The 16,694-nt window shown below is 43.8% G+C and overlaps 2 protein-coding genes across 2 annotated transcripts in view; one reads left to right on the top strand and one right to left on the bottom strand.

The window, feature by feature from the left end:
• Positions 1-301: 301 nt before the first annotated feature.
• On the bottom strand, positions 302-7,405 carry LOC111951438 (KICSTOR subunit 2-like). Its single transcript, XM_023969518.2, has 3 exons — positions 6,866-7,405; positions 3,767-4,055; positions 302-3,109 (listed from the first exon to the last, which is right to left on the bottom strand). Exons 1-3 carry the CDS (start codon positions 7,104-7,106, stop codon positions 2,290-2,292), a joined length of 1,350 nt encoding a protein of 449 aa, XP_023825286.1. The 5' UTR covers positions 7,107-7,405; the 3' UTR covers positions 302-2,289.
• Positions 7,406-8,431: 1,026 nt separating this feature from the next.
• Positions 8,432-16,694, top strand: part of LOC111951314 (protein mono-ADP-ribosyltransferase PARP12) — an 11,095-nt gene continuing 2,832 nt past the window's right edge. The window contains exons 1-6 of the mRNA XM_070434700.1: positions 8,432-8,822; positions 9,231-9,366; positions 10,548-10,812; positions 10,906-11,001; positions 12,941-13,067; positions 14,245-14,312. Of these exons, the coding sequence (XP_070290801.1) occupies positions 8,476-8,822; positions 9,231-9,366; positions 10,548-10,812; positions 10,906-11,001; positions 12,941-13,067; positions 14,245-14,312 (1,039 nt within the window). The 5' untranslated portion in view covers positions 8,432-8,475. The remainder of the gene's footprint in view (positions 8,823-9,230; positions 9,367-10,547; positions 10,813-10,905; positions 11,002-12,940; positions 13,068-14,244; positions 14,313-16,694) is intronic.

The raw sequence follows: 16,694 nt of genomic DNA, 5'->3' as shown, positions 1-16,694 counted from the left end.
AAAGTATCAGCTAAAGAAAGCAGAACCCTATCCTGTAAAAGAGATGTAGTCACAGATGTGTGGGAAGTGTAGTTCTCCAGTGAAATGTAGTTTCAGTGATGTGAACGTTGATTATGTAATGACAATAGGCTCTTCAGCYAATGAAGGTCTATCACCAAAAGGCTGCTGTATTCTTAGTGTAGTTCAATTGGCTGCTGTATCTACAAGCGATTTTCATTGGCGAAGCAAAAGAAAGGGACGATGCGGAGTGATGAGGTGCCTGATGGGTAAAGGGAGGCTCACACAGTGTGGAAACAAGGGCGGATGTCTGATCTTTTTTATTATTTTCTATTTCACTTGGTTCCGCTGCTAAGCTCACTAATGCCTCAACCGAAGCCTCTCGAGGCATTGGTGACAAAACTCACATTCTATTTAACCAATGTTCAGCTATTTTAATGAATGTTCCAGTATTTAATTACGACTGTTCAACTCTCTATTGAATGTTCAGTGGGCACTAATGTCACAGGGCCGGCGGTGGCGTTAACCCTCACTACTAGAAAACAGCCTTCTCTTGTGTTCAACCGATACACACACTCAGGCCAGGGGAAATCGTTTGGAGGTACAGTGGGTTAGGAGTTTGTAGAGTACGTTTCCCTCAGCCTGGGTATGTGTGATTTCTTTCCCCATTGCCCTGTTTGTCTGTGTGTGTTTCCTCTGCCTGCCCTCGTTCTGTTCCTTTGTAAGTGCGATGGTGGATAAAATGGATTATTCATGTCTGCCTTTAGTACCAGAACATGTGCAGGACAGGGGTGCGTGTGTGCTGGCACTTAGTTTGTGTGTGGGAATATAGTGTGTCTGTTTGTGTTACACTGAAGTCACTAAATAACCTTAAGTTCACAGTAAGCAAACCGGGTGGGGCTCTTGGGTGTAAATGCCCAAAATACACTTGAACAACAGCACACTGAATGTGTCCTCTTTACTGGGTCGGGAACTGTTGTGTGTGCGTGTGTGTTTGAGGAGTCCTGGGGATGTGTGTCTCCGAGAATGGGCTATGGGTGTGCATCGGTTTGTGTGTGTCAATGTGAAAGTGCCTTTTTTTACCCTTGTCTTTGTGGGGAGTTGTAATCCACTCACGCATGTCCTGAACGAAGAGCAGCAGCACTTAGAATGAAATAATCCAAATGTTTTAGTAGAAGACTGAATTATGAATCCTAGAGTTAATCTATTGTGACATTGCACTTTGATGTATAGGAAAAATAGTGTACTTGGCATGTAGCATTATAACATGTGAACAGGTGCATTTTAAGGGGTGTTGGCTTCTCTCTGAATGTGTCTGATAATTAAAGGAAATGGTTTTGTCTGTTAGTGTTGCTGTATCTGAAACTCCTGAGCTTCCTAAAGACGAGCTCTTATAGCCAAATGCATAGTATCGATGTTGTATTTATATTATAAATAAAAAAAAAAGGGAAGAAACTAACAAGTGCATTTTGCATAGTCGAGCCTTCATTATTGCCTTGTTTATCACCTGCTGGGTGTGGGGCTGGGATGGAGATGTGCTACAGTTGGCCGTCTGAACACTCAGCAATGTCTCAGTCTTAAGAAGCTTCCGAAACGTGTGACATCACCTCTTACACACACACACGTCATGCTTTTCTACACGTTAAGCTTTTTTCTACAGTCATTTGGGAATTAAACGGATAAATAAGTACAACTAAATAGAGGATGACCTCCGGGAAAAAAACGAATTAAGCACTTCTGTTGACGGTAAACAAACATCAATGTTAACAAAAGTATACAAATTAAGCAAAGGCTTTTTCAGTACATAGCACCATTATATCCCTGACGGGTAGGAAGTTGTCTAACCTGTGATGGAATAGAATCAGGTCAAATGTCTCAGTCAGTTCACTGTGAGAAGGCCACACTGCGTCAGCGACGCATCTCTTTTGGTCTGGAACTGATTTTACAAAACAAACTAAAGGATTCAAATCATGATGCTCAACAGAACAAACAGTTAGACCGCGGGTTGAAGCCATTCTCTGAATTAAAACAAGCTAATGTTGAGGTTCTAATTATATTTCAAGCAGTGAAGCAAAAGGTCCTGGCCGCCCATTTTAAGAAGCTAAAACCAATCAGAACGTTGCAAAAATGYCACTGGAAGCTTTCCTAATGATTAGACAACTTGTTCATCCGGTCTATGGAACTGGAACAATGCCTCGTCTCTCTGTTATAACGTTACACGCACACACCCCTCTACCCCTTATGGGGACACAGTCAGTTTATGATGTATATGAAGCAGGGCATCTCTCTCTCTCAGCCCTTGGAGCCAGGTTTGAGGGTGCTGAATGGTTTGGAGTTCCTCAGCGAGCCAGAGATCTCCTGCAGGAAGGCGGTGATGTGCAAGTCCTTCTCGGACTTCCTACCGTCGAAGATGACCACCAGGGTGAAGTGTGATTCCGGTCTGGTCAGGTAGTAAGTGCTCTGGACTTTGTCGTCATAGAAGTGTACCACCTTGTCCAGCGTGTTGAGCTCCGCCTCGAAGTCGCCCATCATCATGATGACGTTGGGCCAGTGCGTGAGCGGCCGCTCGCCCCCGGGAAGGGACACCACGGCGGGGAACTGCTCCACCCCCTTGGGCACCTCGCGGTACGAGTGCGGGTGGTGGTAGCCGTGGCCCTGGAAGCTGTCCAAGCCGCGGTTGTCGAACACCAGCGAGACATTGTTGGCATCGTGTTTGCGGATAAAMGAACAGATCTTGCCGTGGTAATCAGGGGCCGYGCGTGCCGTCAGGGCCTTCATGTCTGCGGACGCCGTCTGGCGGCTCAGCGCCTCATGGAAGTAGAAGCTGAATTTAGCAAGGAGCGCCCCCTGGAAGCGCTGCAGCCACACGTACAGGTGGGGCGGCTGCACGGCTTTCTGGGACTGGCCTCCGAACAGGTGCTTGCGGGTCTCCCTCTGGCGCTGAAAGAGCTGTCCCCAGGCGGTCAGCTTAGAGCTAGCCCCATGCAGGCTGAGCAGGGCGGGCAGAAAGTGCCACTCTGACACCTGGGCCTGGCAGCGCAGGAGCTGTGTCACCACATCCACCTCTGTCTGGAAGCCCCCCTCCAAGCGGCCCAGGATGGGGTGGTGGAATCTGGGGAGGGGGGAGGAGATGGAGGGGGTCATTGGAGAGCAAGCTATTTCTAATATAAGGGAGAAATGCTGGTGGTGTCAGATGGCAGTCTAAAAACTGATCACACTCCACTACGAATCAATTGTGTTCACTATTCAGTAAGACCAATTATCCTAATGATAAATAGCCTTATTAGTACTAATGCTGATTAATATACTGTAAGAGATGGACTGTGGCCGTGGAACAGTATTGGATGTTTCTGGTGTTCTGTGATGCTAAGGGTGTGGCGACTGGGTGTGGAGGTGCTGGCCCTGATTAGCAGTTAATATCCTGTGTAGTCTCAAKGCTGATTACGTTCCATGGCAGTGTCGACTGCTGTGCGAGAGAGTCACCTTCACCCCTGACTGCACAACCACCCGTGTGTGCCAGATTGTGACTCGCTGCAGTGTGAACTGCAACTCAGCCACACAGTGGGCTTTTCTGTGTTGGGCTTGCTTTGGTTCCGGCTGAGCTAAATTTGATATCTGCTGATTTCAGCAGAAAGCTCCCCACCCCTCCCTCCCGTCATGCTCCCCCGCATACGCTTGCCGTCTCTTTTTTCCTGCAATTTCTCAGCCACACACACTATTACAGCCTGCACGCACAGCTGAGCTTACACACATGACACGTCCCACACACCTAGAGCTGTATTTCTGCACCACCGCCTCGAGGGTGGCGACCAGCTCCTCAGAGTTGACGTTCTTCTGGCTGCCCAGCGCGTGCATCTTCTCGTACAGGTCAGCCATCTCCATGCGGGCCTGGSTGAAGTGGCACAGCTGCTCCGACAGATGAGACAGCAGGTCCTCCAGGGAGGGTGCGGAGCCTGGCTGGGCGTGGCGCCCCATGATAACCACCTTCCTCAGCGCATTGAACAGGGAGGTGTAGATGGTGCGGATGGAGTCCTTGCGGCTGAAGAACGACTGGCCGCCTGCAAGAGTGGGTTATGATCCTGATTAACATATTAGAGCAACATAGAGAAAACAGTCCATGTTGGAAATTGTTGTTTGGGGAGCTATAGCCTAACGTAGCTGACGTAAAAACACACCAGAGCGGAGTCCCAACAACCTTTTTTCAGGGGAAATGGAAGTTAGGTTAAATACTGTATCTGTGAAAACCGGAAACATCCGTTTTCAGCCGACCCCTCAGCGAGTGGGGAAGACACGATGTGCTGTCTTTTTGTTCGGTGAGTTTATCTGCGGTTGGCATCCAACGTTATGGTGCATTGCCGCCACCTACTGTACTGGAGCGTTTAAACTAATTTCCTGTATCCCCTTCTCCCTCATACTAGATCTCATCCTCTCTCTTACCCTCCGATTCTGCCCAGACTGGAGCAATACATGCTCAACTGTCTCTGTTTCCTGGCAATAATCACACTTTCCTGTTGGATGCTTTCCTATCACATTTAAGGACCTATTCAAMCGGATGTGTCCCACCTTTAATCTTGTAAAAATAGTCTCCCTTCCTGCTGTCYTCCCCTCCCCTGACATTCCTCTGTACTTGAAATAAATGCCTGCCGTTAGTATCTATTCCACTATTCCTGCCATCTCTGCACCATCACTGTTCATATCAGGCTTTTACCTCTGCCTTGCTCATTGAAACTACAACATCAAACATCTCTAGGACTAAGTGCTTGTTTAGCCAGTACATAAACTGCCCCGTTCCCCTCCAACCCCACATGGGCTGGGACACAAGTAAATCTTACCTGTATAACCATCTGTTTTATCCTGCCATGGGTTTGTAGTATCTCAAAGCAGGTCTTGTCTGCTACCTGAGCTAAATAATTGACTTCCTCCAMACACTTCAAGGCCAACGGTATGGCCATCAGCTCCTCCGTATATACAGCCAGATGATCTGTACATACGTTTCCTGACTGGCATACCCCCCCCATTCCTGCACTACAAATGCTGACCCAGTGCATCCTGTCCTTGGATCTTTCGAACCATCTGTGTAAATGGCCACAAAATCCTGACACACAGTATCCAGACATCTCTTAAACAAATCAGATGGATCAACACGCTCTCTATCTTTCTGTTGTCTCTCCAACACTTCTAGATCAACTACTGGAGCCGGGTGGTGGTTTTACAGGAATAGCTACCASTGGACTAAACTCCCTTCCATACAGTCCCATCTCCCCCTCGCCTGGGTATTACCCACCCAAAGCTCATATTCTGTCCTCGATCATGTTCCCAGCATGCCTGTAAAATCCCTTTTGCAGGATGAGACACCCCATGTCCCTGTAGGTTGACCCAATAATTCATTGCCAGCTGCTGTCTCCTAATCTGCAATGGCATATCCCCCATCTCCACCTGTAGTGCAGCCACTGGGGACGTGCGAAACACCCCACTACATATTCTGAGTCCTTGTCCCTGTTTGACATCTAGCCTTTCCGATGCGGTCCGAGCTGCCGAACTATAAGCTATACTGCCATAGTCTATTACAGATCGGATCAATGCAACATACATGGTCCTCAGTGAGGAACGCCCAGCCCCCCACTCCTTCCCCGTCAGACAGCGCATCACATTTAGCACCTTCTTACACTTTTCCACCACGCTGTCAATGTGTTCTGCCCAGGTCAGTCTCGTGTCAAAGTACACACCAAGAAACCGGAAGGACCCCATCCTCTACAAGTTTTTTCCCTCAAGCATACCACATCTCCCACCTTCCTCCTGGTAAAGTGAGTTCTCTACAGAGAACCTTAATCCCGACTGCGCTACCTTATCAATTGCTTCCTGTACCTTGTTGGCTATGTATGGCACATTTCTTCTCTCTTCCATAAGGCCCCATCATCTGAAAATAACGACCTCCCAATATCCGGCCATACCTGAGAGTAAACATCATTCGACCATAATTGAGAACAGAGGTCTAATCACGCTCCCCTGCGGTATACCGTTATCCACCAGGTAGCTGCTTGATAGAGACTTTCCCACCCTCACCTGGATAGACCTTCCAAACAGGAAATCCTTTATCCAGTTGTACTTTTTCCTCCTACCCCCATAATATCGACGTGATATTAGCTGCTGAATAMACAAGTCATAAAAATGTGGGCTTGTATCGCCACCTGCTGTTAGAAACCTACACTTCAACGTTCTATTATGGAACGTGACTTTCTCGCCTGGATAATAACACCATGGTGAGACTAGTCCCACTTGTGATAGGGTGGGTATAATTTGTGGAACGTTCCAACAGGAATATATTCCAAAAACTTCSTAAAGTACAAGKTTGCCAACAAACAACGCATACAAAGTAGCATCGTCAATTCAACTAGTTGACGAATAGGCATCAACTCAGGACAGACATTTTACGGAATAAACGTGGTGAGTGAAAAACTTAAATAGCCCACTCCCTACCTGGTATCTTATTCTGCCSCTATACAACTTTGTATGCGTTGTTTGTTGACAACCTTGTTATTTACTAAGTTTTTGGAACATATTCCTGTAGGAACGTCCCACAAATTATTCCACCCTTGTAATCGGTTACAGTAATTGCACCGTGGGGTGTCATTTTGCCACACCAATGAGTTTTGTGTGGCTCAGTTGGTAGAGCATGGCGCTTGCAACGCCAGGGTTGTGGGTTCATTCCCCACGGGGGGACCAGGATGAATATGTATGAACTTTCCAATTTGTAAGTCGCTCTGGATAAGAGCGTCAGCTAAATGACTTAAATGTAAATGTAAATGTTTTGTAGTGAAACAAAACGGTCATTTTCTGTCCGTGCGTGTTTACATGGGGTACTTTTTACCCAGCTTTTGTCCCAGGAACGTCATGTTGTGATAGGCCTTCTCCGCTGCGGAAAGGTGTGCGAAGGCGGTGAGGAGAGCGGCCCAGATGGCCGCTGCGCTCTTGCTGCTGTCCTTCTCTTTCTCCACATAGTCCTTCGCTCGGTCGAACGAGAACATTCCGAGCTGCGTGAAGAAACTCTCCAGAATCGCCCGCTCACGTGGCAACGGCCGCAGTTCGTCCTCACGCGGAGCCTCCGTCATGCTTTTAGGATAGCTAATACRGCGAGTTAACTTGTGAATATAATAGTTACTAAACTGGTCGCATACTAGCTAGATACTACTGCTATCATGCTAGCTAGCCATCCATTTTTAGCAACACCACTCTCGGCCCAAACTGAATTTCTGTCAGAATGTATTGTTCATTTAGTACTGGCATAGAACAAACTAAAATTWAAAAACATTATGCGTTAAATAAAAATGTGTATACAAATGTAACTAGCTTTCCGTAGACGCCATCTTGGTTTCACATCACAATACTACATCAAATCAGAAGTGACTGGCGGGACCGTGGGAAGAGTTGCAATCTGAACCTCTAGCGCCCTCTTCTGGCTTGGAGTGGTTCAAAACTACAAGTAGATACAAAAACACACTTGAATGGAAATATGAAAATAAATTGTTTCRTTCCATAATTTTCGTTGGATAGAGCTGTGTTAATATTTAAGTACTTACCAAGTTGAAGGGAGTGTCATGTCACCCCTATGCCATGGGAACGAAACACCACCTGGATTTACCATTTATTTCCTCGTTAATACCTGCGTTCTGTTTTGTATGATGTAAKAATGTATTTTTGTATATTTTTTTAACACCTGGATTTACCGTACAAAACATGCAAACAAACACTCAATGTAACACAATGTGGCTGTTAAAGTATCATTGAACACCCTTCAGATTTGCTGGGGTGAGTGTTAGCAGCATTTGACATGAACTATTATTGACTGATTTCAATACTCTAGAAAAAATGTAATCTGCTAAAACCTTACACAGCACGTTTTTGCCACACAGGCAAGAAGAAGAAGGTAAGGGTTATTGTTAAGGTTAGGGTAGGGACGTCCCAAGGTGACTGGATAGCACTGACCACTTTTTCATCTCTCACGCTGTTAATCAGTCACAGATGGATGAAATAATCAGTGACCACAGACCCAGAGAGAGAGGGGAAAATTACACCACAACGACCAATAATGTTTATCAATAGTATAATATGGAGGCCAAAACTGATTGTGTGCCAATCCCCCCCCTTCTTAAAAGAGTTAAATGCACTATTGTAAAGTGGTTGTTCCACTGGATATCATAAGGTGAATGCACCAACTTGTAAGTCGCTCTGGATAAGAGCGTCTGCTAAATGACTTAAATGTAATGACTTAAATGTAAATGTATATTGGTAACATATGATTGAAAATAGAATGCTTGATATTTAGAACACTTTCCACTTTTATCCACAACGGGGCGACAAACGCTATTGCATTTCTGTAATGCTCTGAGTTGAACACGATCGCCCCTRCGTGGAGAAAAGTAGAACTACTAGCACTGACAATCTGTTGCTGGTTTGCTGCTTCCGCCTTCTCATCCGCAAATGAGAGAGGCACCAACAATGTCCAGCTACTCCAGAGTAATTCATCATGCCACCAGTATATTATGCAGCAACAAAGGTTCCCTGGCCCTCCAGCAATTGCACAGGAAAGTATTCCAGCGTGTTGAAATAACTGAGGACGACTTTTGGTACATCGTAAAGAAGTGTTCTCGGTTTGTTGCGGTGCGGAACCGAGAGAGGACGGACGAATGGGGAACTGACTGTGTGATTGTCGCCAAAACGTCGTTGCGACTATGTAAAAATTACACAAAACAAGATTGCAGAGATTGCCAGGAGCTTCACCTTTGCAAATATTTTGTTTATGGAAACTGTAGATTTGGGAAAGGCAGGTAAGAGAAACCTCGACCGTGGTGAGTAATTTTTGCTAGGTTGAAGAGGGGAGTGCCTAGCTAGCAGCAGCATAGCATATATGAGATAGCTATCACGCCCCCTTTWATTCTGTATTGATCAATCTGGACAAATAACACCTGCATCCTCTAGTCTAGTCCACTAATGTATGTAAAACTTGTGTTAGCACATTTATTATTATCATCAGSTATATTATAAATACAACATATTGCCATATGATGCAGAATTGCCTATTTGCTTAAATTCCTTGATTTGGAAAGCGTATCATGATCATGACGTTTCAGTAGCCTACACAAAAACAAAATGATGCTTGATGTCTTTATGGTACACTCCTATCTGTTTACCTACTCTACTCCGGTCTGTATGTGTGTGCTGTTCTCTCTCTGTAGGAAGCAGTGTAAGTTCTCCCATGACGTGCGTTCRGAGCATAACTACACGCTCCTSAGGGAGTGCACTCTGCATGAGCTGCACGAGGATGACCTGTTCCTGTTACTGCTGCAGAATGATCCCACCCTGCTGCCGGAGGTAACACATACACACACCAACAGATTGCAGCCCAAATAAATGCTTCACAGAAACACACACACAGAAAATACAGCACAGGCCGCTCCACTACAGACTAGAGCCCCACTACACACCTGGATGGAGCCTTACCAGGGCCTGGCGGTCTCCATTAAGAAATGAGCCCAGTTCCAATCCCTAGCACCTCTCCCTAAGCCCTTGTAGACTTTCATATTCCCTTTCTCCCTTAGATGAATACAGTAGAAATGCAATGCTGTGTCTCATGCTCTCTTTGTGTGTGAATTTGTCTGTCTTGCTCCATGAAGTCTTGCTCCTTTAAGTAAAATGTGGGACGTTTCTGCATTACAGGTTTCTGCCCTCAGTGTAGCAGTGTTCTGAGTGCTCTTTGTGTATGAGCTCATGGGTAGAAGGCGTAGACCTCTATCTTTCTCTCTCACTCTTTTTATCTCTCTCTCATTCTATCTCCCCAAAGAGGGAAGGACAGGAGTAGCTTACATCCTGGCATTCCAGAGAAGGGAATTCTGGACAAGTTTATAGGCAGGTTCAGTGCCAGTGAGAAGTGAATCCTGCACACTGATTGGACGATACCGCTCCGAACCAGATGCACCCGTAATCTGATTGGACAACTATACGGAGGCCTTGGAGGGACAAACAAGTTTCTCAAAAAGAAAAAGGAAAAAAACGTGTGTTCAGTTTTCCGAGAGTAATGTTGGCTCATCCAGTCWAAACAAATATCACAGTAAATCGATGAAAAGGTTGAAAAGACAAAAGAAAAAAACACTACGAATACCACCACGTCCAGCCTAAAGCCCAGTGTGGGTGAAGAGTGATCTGAGATGAAGACAAGCCACCTTGGACCTGTGGGACTTCTTGTGTGTAAAAAAAATAAAAATAAAAAATGAACGAAAAAAAGAGCAAACAAAGAATGTTATATTTTTTTTAAGAAAAAAAAAAGGAAATATAAAAACTTACGCTGTTGATGTGGGTTTGTCCCCAGGAAGTATTCGTTACCCAGAGAGGTAAAGTAGAACTTCTTGGTGTGTGAGGTTAGATAATTTTTTGGCCGATGACTATGTAAGCCTTCTAAAGGCAACTGCTTGTTCCAGCCCCTCTGGTTGGCTRTGTGTGACTGCATTTCCACGATGATTGTCTCTGACATTGTTGCCGTGTGTTCCTGACRTCAGGTGTGCTCTCACTACAACAAGGGCTCCGGGCCCCACGGCGCATGCACCTTCAGGGACGGCTGCACCAAGGTGCACATGTGCATGCACTTTGTGCATGACGACTGCATGTTCGGGCCTAAGTGCAAGAGGCAGCACGTCATCGACCAGCATGGCCGCCGCATGCTGGAGGAGAGGGGCCTTAGCGGTGACATCATCAACGACCTTCCCTTCGTCTACCAGAACCTCCACCGCCTCAACACACCCACTACACCCTACACTGCTAAAGGTACGTAAATCCCTCACCTGGAGTGTGTGTGTGTGTTGTTTTGGCTTGATCTGCAGTATATGTGCATAATMCCTCTGTATATGTGTGTATCAGAGCGTGTAGGTGAGCTGGTCTCCAGTCCTGTGATCAAGAAAGAGGACAGGAAGGAGATTTGTCTGCATTTCATACGCAGGAACTGTCGATTCCAGGGTGAGCTCTCTTCTCCTTGATGTTGTATATTTATTTATTTTTGCCTGTTCAAATTGTATTTGTCACATGCGCCGAATACAACAGGTATTACCGTGAAATGCTTACTTACAAAGCCTTAACCAACAATGCAGTTTGTGAAATAGAGTTAAGAAAATATTTACTAAATAWACTGAAGTTAAAAATAAAATAAAAAGTAACACAACCAAATTTTATAACAAAAAGGAGTCTATATACAGGGGTTACTGGTACTGAGTCAATCTGTGTGGGTACACGTTAGTCGAGGTAATTTGTACATGTACAGTACCAGTCAAAAGTTTGGACACACCAACTCATTCAAGGGTTTTTCTTTATTTTTTACTATTTTCTACGTTGTAGATTAATAGTGAAGACATAAAAACTATGAAATAACACATGGGATCATGTAGTAACCAAAAAAGTGTTTAAGGAATCAAAATATATTTTTATATTTGAGATTCTTCAAAGTAGCCACCCTTTGCCTTGATGACAGCTTTGCACAGTCTTGGCATTCTCTCAACCAGCTTCATGAGGTAGTCACCTGGAATGCATTTCAATTAACAGGTGTGCCTTGTTCATTTGTGGAATTTATTTTCTTCTTAATGTGTTTGAGCCAATCAGATGTGTTGTGACAAGATAGGGGTGGTATATTTTGTAAAAGACCAAGTCCATATTATGACAAGAACAGCTCAAAAAAGCAAAGAGAAACAGAAAATGCCATGAAGCGCTATGATGAAACTGGCTCTCATGAGGACTGCCACAGGAAATGAATACCCAGAGTTAACTCTGCTGCAGAGGATAAGTTCGGTAGATTTAACTGCACCTCAGATTGCAGCCCAAATAAATGCTTCACTGAGTTCAAGTAACAGTCATAACTCAACATCAACTGTTCAGAGGAGACTGCGTGAATCAGGCCTTCATGGTCGAATTGCTACAAAGAAACCACTACTAAAGGACACTAATAAGAAGAGACRTGAAACGTGAGCAATGGACATTAGACCGGTGGAAATCTGTCCTTTGGTCTGATGAGTCCAAATTTGAGATTTTTAGTTCCAGCCGCCTTGTCTTTGTGAGACACAGAGTAGGTGAACGGATGATCTCCACATGTGTGGTTCCCACCGTGAAGCATAGAGGTGGTGTGATGGTATGGGGGTGCTTTGCTGGTGACACTGTTGGTGAATTATTTACACACTTAAACAGCATGGCTACCACATCGTTCTGCAGCGATACGCCATCCCATCTGGTTCACGCTTAGGGGGACTATCATTTGTTTTTCAACAGGACAATGACTCAATAACACCTCCAGGCTGTGTAMGGGCTATTTGACCAAGGAGGAGAGTGATGGRGTGCTGCATCAGATGACCTGGCCTCCACAATCACCCAACCTCAACCCARTTGAGATGGTAGAGTGAAGTGAGTGAAGGAAAAGCAGCCAACAAGTGCTCAGCATATGTGAGAACTCCTCATGAAGCTGGTTGAGAGAATGCCAAGAGTGTGCAAAGCTGTCTAAAGGGTGGCTACTTTGAAGAATCTAAAATATGTTTTGTTTAACACTTGGCTACTACATGATTCCATATGTGTTATTTCATAGTTTTGATGTCTTCATTATTATTCTACAATGTAGAAAATAGGAAAAATAAAGAAGAACCCTTGAATGAGTAGGTGTGTCCAAACTTTTGACTTGTACTGTAGGTAGGGATAAAGTAACTGCATAGATAATTAACAGTAAGTAACAGCAGTGTAAAAACTATGTAAATAGTCTGGGTGGCCTTTTGATTAATTCTTCAGTCTTATAGCTTCGGTGTAGAAGCTGTTAAGGAGCCTTTTGGACCTAGACTTGGCCTTTTGGTATATTTTCTATGTTTTTGGTATGTTTGGTTGTGGTTCTTTCATGCTTGTTTGTGTTATGCGTTTGTGTGCCCAGACCAGTGTATCCGTGTGCATTTTAACTTGCCCTATAAGTGGGAGGTGTTTGATGGGAACGGCTGGATACGCCTGCATCAYACTGAGGACATCGAGAGAGCCTTCTGTGACCCACGGAACACACACAGGTCAGAGTTCACCACTGCCCACTAAAGTTGAAAGTGGACTCTTACGCACCTTTCAAACCAAGACATTTTTCCTCCAACTTTAGCATCTTGCAACTTTTATTTCCGCAACCAACCTAGTCATGATTGCGGGTAAAATTCTGCCTACGGCTTAGTATGAAATGTCGCCGTAATGCACTATGCTCTTAAAGGAAAATTCCACCCAAAACACCTGTATTTTTGTATTTTGGAAGTTAATATTCTTAACTTGATTGCTGACATGCAAAAACATTTGGGACTATATCAACAATGCACTATTGAAACAAATACCAAAATATGTGTTTTGGGAGTTTTTCTTTAAGCTCTTGATGGTAGCGAGGCAACACCGTTACTACTGTCCGTCCTAGCCGTTCCAAACTTTGCGAGGCATGTCACTTCACCCATCTCTTCATCAAGCCCAGCACATTAACTGTTTTCTAAACCACACCTGGAAATATTCATAAATAATTACTTTGGGAATAAATATCACTGAAYGATGAACATAATGGAATAAAGTAGGCTAACGCAATTGAAGGCATCAAATTGTTGCTTACCGAAACTCCGAAAGTCATCATTGTTATAATACATTTGAAGCGTAGCCTACCCGTGTGTGGTCAACTATTTYAGCACCGTTTTGCGCTGCTTTGAGACAMGCGTGGGGCCTCTTGATAATTCAATCAATGTCCGATTTGTATTTTCACTGAATCTCCATTTGGATGTTGGTTAGACTACAATTAGGCTGTGGAAATGTTAGCTAAGTTGAGGTGAGTGCTGCTCATGATCGTCTTGTCTAGTTGGCTCATGTATTGACACTGATCAGAACATTTTGGCAGTATGTTATGTGGATTATTTTGCTCTTCACTTGCATTCKTTTAGTAGCCTAGTCCTACCTGACCAAAAGATTGGGACTTGTCTTAATCAATGTGATTTTCTTTCACTGAATCTCYGTCTGTAGGCTGTATTTGGTTAATTCTCTGGCTGGGAAAATAAGTAGAGGTGGTATAGCGCATCTGTTTGTTCGCTCATCTATCRCTGATAGAAACATTTAGCATGCAATAATGTAGCCTAAATCAAATATAGGCCTAACTCCAAAAGTCTGCAGAAGTTGTGAAATATGAACACGAGACATGCTTTTTAAAATATAGATTGCTACTTTTTTCAGTCGGTTTCATGATGAAGATACTCTCAATGTAMGACCCTACGCCTGCTCCCTAACAAAGCGGAGTGAGGGTAGGAAAGTGATGGAACGTGGATAAAAAAATAAAAAGCATGGGCTTACCTTGGGCTCTGTTTCAAAATAAAACTTTTTTATATGACAGCGGTTCCACACTTTKCCATGACGCAAGTTGTGTGGGAAAAATATTATTTGTGTTTTATAGGTTYGTCTCCTACTATAAAATACACTGAACAAAAATGTGACTGACCACCTCGATTTGGTCTTATGTAGCAAAATGTAATTTTTAAAATATTTTTTACATTGGATAAAAGTAGAGACTCAGAGCCACAAAATGGTATATCATACACTGCAGTGGAGGAACAATGGGAAAGTACTTCTGTTTCGAAAATTGAGTAACTTGTAACCTCACTTTTGAAAAAATGTCCCTTGAATGTTTTGGTACACCTTCTCTTTGTCTACTGTTCACACCCTCTTAAGCCTTATGGGCCCCACCCATCTCTTTTTAATGATTCACATGTGAGGCCATGTGCTGAACAGGGTGAGTAAGCAGTGTAGTAAACAACCAAAGTTTAAGACTAAAAGTGATGAAAGGAGTGGCCTACAATAAGGAAAAACTCCAGGTAAAAATACACTTTATCTAGTCCTTGGCCTTTATCCTAATCTGACTTTGGTGCAGGTCATGTTGTTATTCACATTACCGTCTCTGGCAAACACACTATATCAATTAACATCAAAGTATATTTGTCACATGCACAGGATACAGAAGGTGTAAACGGGTACAGTGAAATGGTTATCAAAAATAATGTGTCCAGATAAAAAATRATGTATAAATATTTTATAATTATTAGACAGACACACTTGTCTAAATTGATGGGTCATGTGAAACAAATGCTATAACCACCTGCCAGCCACATCTACCTAATTGGATTGGTCACTATTGTCTAGACATGTTCATTAAATAGAATGTCGTAATCACTCCCAGACACACCTGGCTGACTTGAATGAGTCATGTAATCTGGCGAAGTGGAGTCTTTTGTTTAGACATGTAGCAAAAAATGAACCATAATCCCAACCCATACTACTAGCAATACAGAACTGATTATCATAGCTAGCCACATGCATGAAATGCTGTAGTATGAACCTGCAGGTAGCTAAAGCTTACCAACTAGGTTCAATGTTAGCTAGCTAACATTAGGCTATAACTAGCAATGCAAATGGCTTTCTGAGATACTAATAATATTACTACACAGATCATACATGTAACATTAGCTAGCGAACCGCAAGCTACTGTTCCCTAGCTAGCTAACAGTACGCTTTAACTTGCAATGAAAACGACTTTCTGACTAAATTTGAAATGTACAGTATAATATCTAAAAATGAAGCTAGATTCTTACCTGTATACATGGTTGAACGCTTCACGGCARACTGGAACCCCTTTTTACTCCGTTACAAGTTGTTTGGCCCCCGTTGTCAAGTCATTCCAGTTCACGCTGACCGTGTGCAGAAAGTAGTCCGTCACAACTTTTCCCTCTGATCTTTGTCGATAGCGCCTGCTAAATTKGTTAACATGTATGCTCTCGTTGACTGGCCCTCGCTTCATATTCGTCGCCAAACCCACTGGCTCCAGGTCATCTATAAGTCTTTGCTAGGTAAAGCCCCCACCTTATCTCAGCTCACTGGTCACCATAGCAGTACCCACCCATAGCACGCGCTCCAGCAGGTATATTTCACTGGTCACCCCCAAAGCCAATTCCTACTTTGGCCGTCTTTCCTTCCAGTTCTCTGCTGCCAATGACTGGAATGAATTGCAAAAATCACTGAAGCTGGAGACCCATATCTCCCTCAATAACTTTAAGCACCAGCTGTCAGAGCAGCTCACAGATCACTGCACCTGTACATAGCCCATCTGTAAATAGCCCATCCAACTACCTCATCCCCATACTGTTTAAAAAAAAATAATGTGTTGCTCCTTTGCACCCCAGTATCTCTACTTGCACATTCATCTTTTGCACATCTATCACTCCAGTGTTTAATTGCTAAATTGTAATTAATTCGCCACTATGGCCTATTTATTGCCTACCTCCCTTATCTTACCTCATTTGCACACACCGTATATAGACTTTTTCTCTATTGTGTTATTGATTGTACGTTTGTTTATTCCATGTGTAACTGTGTGTTGTTGTTTGTGTCGCACTGCTTTGCTTTATCTTGGCCAGGTTGCAGTTGTAAATGAGAACTTGTTCTCAACTAGCCTACCTGGTTAAATAAAGGTGAAATAAAAATTTTATAAATTCAAGGCACCAATGTTTTCGAGAGCAGTAGCAACACTTTTGCAGTTCTCCATTGATAACATTATATCTTTCAAAAAGGCTGCAGTAACAAGGATCATTTACACATACTGAGCAGCTCACGTTATAGACGTAAGCATGCGAAAT

Source organism: Salvelinus sp. IW2-2015, linkage group LG24 (genome assembly GCF_002910315.2).
Source record: "Salvelinus sp. IW2-2015 linkage group LG24, ASM291031v2, whole genome shotgun sequence".
Taxonomy (NCBI): domain Eukaryota; kingdom Metazoa; phylum Chordata; class Actinopteri; order Salmoniformes; family Salmonidae; genus Salvelinus; species Salvelinus sp. IW2-2015.
This window is presented reverse-complemented; position numbering and strand designations above follow the sequence as displayed.